The 6,136-nt window shown below is 40.2% G+C and overlaps 1 protein-coding gene across 3 annotated transcripts; it reads right to left on the bottom strand.

Annotated features, from left to right (window-relative positions):
- Positions 1-600: 600 nt before the first annotated feature.
- LOC123185411 (probable magnesium transporter NIPA2) lies at positions 601-5,855 on the bottom strand. 3 transcript variants are annotated; one of them, XM_044597289.1, is made up of 9 exons: positions 5,540-5,855; positions 4,396-4,567; positions 4,204-4,260; positions 3,751-3,841; positions 3,506-3,666; positions 2,623-2,750; positions 2,402-2,539; positions 1,395-1,487; positions 601-1,073 (listed from the first exon to the last, which is right to left on the bottom strand). In XM_044597289.1, the coding sequence occupies exons 2-9, from the start codon at positions 4,520-4,522 to the stop codon at positions 912-914; spliced, it is 957 nt and encodes a 318-aa protein (XP_044453224.1). In that variant the 5' UTR covers positions 4,523-4,567; positions 5,540-5,855; the 3' UTR covers positions 601-911. The 3 variants fall into 3 exon arrangements, with proteins under 3 accessions (XP_044453224.1, XP_044453226.1, XP_044453227.1); XM_044597291.1 differs by having other exon boundaries at positions 4,396-4,546; XM_044597292.1 differs by lacking the exon at positions 5,540-5,855 and having other exon boundaries at positions 4,406-4,511.
- Positions 5,856-6,136: the final 281 nt, after the last annotated feature.

Genomic DNA, 6,136 nt, shown 5'->3' with positions numbered 1-6,136 from the left:
GAGAAGGACCCCCCTATTGTCCACACTCACTTGGCAACGGTTCCAAATGTCATCGCGAAAAGGGGTTAAAAATCGTTTGCATAGGACCAATGCGTACTAGTGTTTGTTCAAATGCATCAACAAATTCAGCATCGAACAACTCACAAGTAACTGAAGGAAGATCTGAAGCATCTATTGGCGATTAAGGGGCAAGGGTAATATTTGAACTTTTCTAATGAGAACTACTACTGCATTTGAACTATTTTAAACTATATATGCGGCTATTTTAATGTGCGGACTTAAAAAAAATGGGGTCGGATGTATATAAGCAGTGTTGGATGGGCGGCTCTCGCATCCGTGGACTACCCCCCCCCCCCCCCCCCCCCTTAGCCAGCCCCAGCCCCCCACGTGAATTCTGAACCACAATGTGTGTGCTTCCCACAAAAGAAAGGAAAAACTAATGTACTATAAATGATGCATCATGGTGGCATCCAAACAAGCAAAAACTCCACTTAACTCCTGCCTTGCCTCTGTAGTTCCATAAGTATGTTTTGCATCAGAATTACTACCCCGGTGTTAACATCCCGAATTTAGCGACACATTACGGTCGAATATCATCAATTATATTCACAACTACAATGGAATATAAGTGTTTCCCTAAACTGAAGAAACGTCAAGTCTTGGCATAATTAACAATTTAACATTACAGCAAATATTCCTATAAAGCTTATAAAAACGCATATATGTAGATCCTTAATTGTTAATGTGCTAAACCAGTACTATTAGAGCAAATATTCCTATAAGTGAAGCTGCAATTGATGCATGTGGACTGAGATTCCAAAAGTTCCAGTATATGTTAGGGAGATCTCTATGTTAGACGTTCAACAAGAGTATGTGTTTTGATATGTTAGATATTCAACAGGAGAGTGTGACTAGCTATGCTCCTGGAGTTCACAGTCCGCTCTCAGAGAATCTGAGTCAGGTTGTGTGTTCCCCATATCTCTGGTCTTGTGCAGAAGAAATGTCCCCGCAACAATCGTCACAAACCCACACACCTCACTTGCTATCTGTGTTGCATTCTGAGAGTCCCAGTCCTGCGATAGTAAAGTAGCAACCATCAAATGCTATCTAGTCGCATTCATAAGTCAATACTACGTACCAATTTATTCAAGTCCTTAATATGATAGAGGATTTACAAAGGAATTTCGAGTCAATATCACTAGTTCATAGTGCTGCATTTCAGAATGGTTATGTAGTATCGTAGTGAACACATTTTCAAATAGGAATTCATGTGAAACTTCCATATCTTGTCTTCATGAAATGGGAAAATGGCTAACTAGAAAATTTTGCATTCATGAAACTGCTAAAAACTATTGCATTCATGAAACTACAAAAGGAAACGATATGTGCATCACCTTGTACATGATCATGTTCGCAAGAATAGTAAGAATGGTGAACATCACATAATATACAGGCGCGACCACAGCTGTATTGAATGAATCCAAGGCCTGAAAATAACACAAGGGAAAAGTTGTTGTTGCAAATATATTGTAACGCCGTGCTCGAAAGATGCAAATTACTCACATATATCAGCAAATGTAAAACTAAAGCAAGTAGAACTTGTGAGATTCTTACAGAAGCACTAAGCCTTTCATCACAAGTGCTAAAGAAGCTATGAAAACTTCTAGCTCACAAATGTGCGCTAAAAAAGCTTTAACTCAAATCAGTATGTTCTATAATCATTTCTTTTATGCAACACAAACTTTAGAATGCTTAGACGTCTGCAATGAGATATTTCAGACGAGGTAAGAGCAGTATATTGTGCACACCATTCAGAGATGGGATTTGTCGCCGCAAAGTGCAAGGTTCAGTACACTACTTGTACTTTCCTTTAAAAAAGTACGGTGCTTGTACACTCATCAGTAGAGTACTACTTTCCAAGTAATTACCATTTTACAAACAGGAGAACTGCAAAATTGATGTCTGAGATTGTAGACATGCTTAAAAAGATTGCTAAGCATCAAACTTTACTTCTCAGAAAATGTCCTGGGTGAATGGCAATCGGCAAGCATCCTTTGTTAACAGACCTATTACCATGGGAATTACAACCATTGCACATTCAATGTAGTTTGGGATGCAAGCAGGAGCCTACATACACCAGCATACAAGTATAATAAAAGTCAACCCAGTATAGCTTTTATTTTAGATCCACATAGGACTGACTTTTGATATACTTGTATGTGGGCTTCGTGGAATGCCCGCTTGCATCCTTCGGTTTGTCTGTAGTTGTTCTAGTGATAAGAATATTGGCAATTCCATTTCAATTTTTTTTTGCGGAATACTGTAGGTTAGGCCCTGAAGTAATGCAATTCATATGTATGGCAGTATACTTCAGTTGATTGAATATGACGGGAGAGCTTACCTTGTTTAAATAATTCAGCTGCACTAAACAGCATATAATCACAACAGAAATAAAGAACCATGTTTGGATGTAGACAAATTGGTTCACTCCGTTAAATGAGAGCTTTAAAGCAATGGCCACTGCTTTAACACTGATAACCTGTTCCAAATATAGCACTTCATCAGGGCGTTCTAAATCAATTTGAACAGCTCAAGTCCTGGTATGATGTATTGTAAACCTACCGTAAGAGACCCAAATAGTGAACATATTGCAACATACGCGAGCATTTTTCTTTGCTCGGTATGGTGAACAACCCAGAACATTAAAACAAGTGCAAGAGCTACAGCCAAGCAAGAATAGACTATGAAACCTGCCAGCACAGATTATAGTTGTGTGTCAAAAATGGATTTGATAACATAAATATTATACTGAAAAAGTGGGATAGAAAACATAGCCACAAACATAAAGACTGTTGCACAAAGGGAAACAACTTCCCTCAGATACTTTCTTGGTGGTGTAACACCATATACTTTTTACGGATATATTCCCACAGATATAGTGCATATAAACATAGATGGTATTAAATCCAGTAGAATGACACAGCATGTCTTGTCCACAAAAACAAGTAACGAATTGAAACTGTTAACTTAGAAACTTATTCCTGTATGTAGCATTTTGTTTCTTAAAGCCAATGCAGTAGCACTGCCATCCATTAAAAGAATGAACAATAGCAAACACTACAAGGGACCAAGCACAAAAGGAGCGGCTAACAGAAGGATATTCTTTTTGTTGAATTATATAGCCAAGATATTCCTGAGACCTACTTGGGAAAAATATGAAACTAACTGGAAAACTCTGGTGAAAGTTAGAAAATATTACTGCATACTCCCTCCGCCCGGAAAAACTTGTCCCAAGCTTTTCCATCAAATAGATGTATCTAGCACTAACTTGGTGCTAGATACATCCATTTAAGGGACAAATTTTTTTGGACGGAGGGAGTATGATGGTAAATTGGCTATAAAGCAAACTATATTATTAAGGACACATGGTCACAATGAACATTCATTCAAAGGGAAACTAAGACAAATAGCAGCTAGAATTATTTAAGGACTTGAAAAGAGATACCTGGTTCAGTTGCGAGTTGCCATATTTCGCTAACTGAATCAATCCTTCTTTCCATCGGGGCATGCAAAACTATATCAACTGAACCAACAACACATAATGCACAACCAACCACGCCAAACATATGCAACCTCTCATTCAAAATGAAGTGTGCTAGCACTGCGCTGCATGAACAAAAGAGAATTAAGGAAACATTCTACTATCAGTTCACCGGAATTGTGGCTTAGAAAGGATGGCATGTGGAAAACCTAAATATGATGCTCAATGCTCCCAGAGGAGTAACAAGTATTGCTGGCGCAAATGCATATGCTGCAAAATTGGCCACCTCGCCCAGAATCACTGCAAGAAATAATAGAGCGATAAACATTACTTCAAGCCTACATCATATCAGAAAATATTGTTCATTCCAAATAAAACTATAGTAAAACTAGTTTCCTGTGTTCTAGTATTGTGAGGAGGTGATCCATCCTTCTTCTCATAAATGGTATAAGCACGGACACTATCCGTACCTGACATCTAATGTCCGATGTAAAAACTACCAAACTACACATCTATTCGAAGATATTTGTGTGGGAACAAAAGTCAGTTTTTTCGTGGGGTATTGCCCCACAAAGAAAAGACAATTGGGTTAGTATCTCTACTGAGTGCCTTTGCTGTAACGCCAACGCATAAAAAAACAACTCAATGTAAGTGATACTTACTAGTTACCATTCCTATCCACCATAACGGTTCATACAAGTATGAGTAGCCTCCAGAACCTATAAATCATGAGGATAAAAAACGTAGATTAATTACTAATGGATTAAATGCAGAATAAATATTAAAACTTTATCATTAAATCACCTTGTATGCGAGAAAAAAATATTGAAATAGATATAGGAGGGAGGCACAACCTGCTCTTACCCCAACGTCCCCAGCTTTCTTCAGGCCAATCTTCTTGATCACAAAGCTAGATCCAATAAAAGCACTTGATGATGTGGCTAATGCAAAGCCCCTTAAATTGTCTAGAGACATCACCATGTTTGGCAGTCTATTGGCAATCAACTACAAAATTCAACACGTATCCTACATAAGAAATAGGTTTACATTTGTTAAACCATTTATAAATGTTCAAATTGAACGTATTCACTAGAACACTAGGACCTTGTGTTCTTTTAATTGGGATTTTCAGGAACAGGTCCATATAGAAATGTAGAAGATCACGATGAGATATTATGAGAATTAACAGATATGCATCCAAAGTCTTAAAACTATAAGTAAAGTAATCAGAAACTGTGGGCTGTCACAAAAATCGCAACACTAAGATGGCAATACAAGAACAATACGCAACCTGCTACTGATAGAGAACCTGGCGTCCTCAAGAAGTTGTTTCAGTTTTTCGCTATTTCAGAAAAGTATTGGGATAAAATGGCAGCTCCAGCTCACGTATGTATATAGCCTAGAAGAGAAACTCGTACATGCAAATGGAAACGTCCAGGCATAAAAAAAAAAATCCTACACATAAAGGCAAATGAAATGACTGTTTGTACAACGACGTAACCAATCCAAAGGAGGCAAACCATCATTCACACCAAATGTCTTGTGTCAAACTTTGTAAAAAGAAGTATAAAGACTGAAAGACATACACAATGTAGTATAGGGGCGGCAAACCATCCTAATCACTCAAAGGAACCAGGACAACAGAAGTAAAGGTACTCCACTAATTTGCTGAACCTTAGTTGCAGGACTGCTTAGTTGTACCACCAGAAATTCTCAAAACGGGGTTCCAGATTTTGAACAGGAGTGCGGCACACACAAATCATGAGAATATGATTCGTTTCTACTTGGAAGCCACGTACAGTATGTTTCACGCCATTCACGGGTGCTTTTTTGTTCCTGGACAGGAGGGGCGGATTTAGTGTGCGGAGACGTGGGTTCAGTTGAACCCCAAAACGTTCAGCCTAACTGACACCGATCGAGATCGATTTGCGCTCTCCGGAAGTAAGTACGTAGGCAATCTAACTAGATGAGTACCCAAAGGAAGCTAGGGTTCCTTACCGAGAAAAGGTGAAACCGATCCGAGCCCGTGCGGAGCCGCCGCCGCCGCCGCCGGACCCCGCGACGAGAGATGATTCGGCGGAAGGTGGCGGCTGGGAGTTGCCGTGTCCAGTCGCCGGCACCGCTGACGGTGGGGCGCAACTGATTTACGACTGGGGATTTGGTGTGGTGTGGTCTGGTGTGGGGAGTTGGCGGAGAGGATGAGCAGCGTGGGGAGGGAGGAATCGAAGAACCGTCGGGCGTCGGGCGGCTCCTCCACGTTCGCTGGAACGGCTCCCGCAACCCATGCAGAAAGAGGAAAGCGGGCCCGGTACTCGATAGCCAGCTGTACTGCTCTACGAGTACGAGGAAAATTGAAACGAAATAAACCTCAAACTTTAAGTGTGAGCTGTCACGTGTAATCACGCTCACGCAGAAGATTAACTTCGCCCATTTATTCGTGCCAAAAAAGATCCGGCTAGCCATGCATGGTGACCGCCGGAAGGCTCTGTATTTCCAATTCTGAAAGAAATGCTCTATAGCGAGCTGGGTCTAATCAGTTGCTGAGAGAATCTACACCCAGGCTCCACAAATACGATAAATACCCTTTGATTTTCG

This window comes from Triticum aestivum, chromosome 2A (genome assembly GCF_018294505.1).
Source record: "Triticum aestivum cultivar Chinese Spring chromosome 2A, IWGSC CS RefSeq v2.1, whole genome shotgun sequence".
Lineage (NCBI taxonomy): Eukaryota > Viridiplantae > Streptophyta > Magnoliopsida > Poales > Poaceae > Triticum > Triticum aestivum.
Note: the sequence above shows the minus strand (reverse complement) of the source record. Positions and strands in the feature narration are given on the sequence as shown.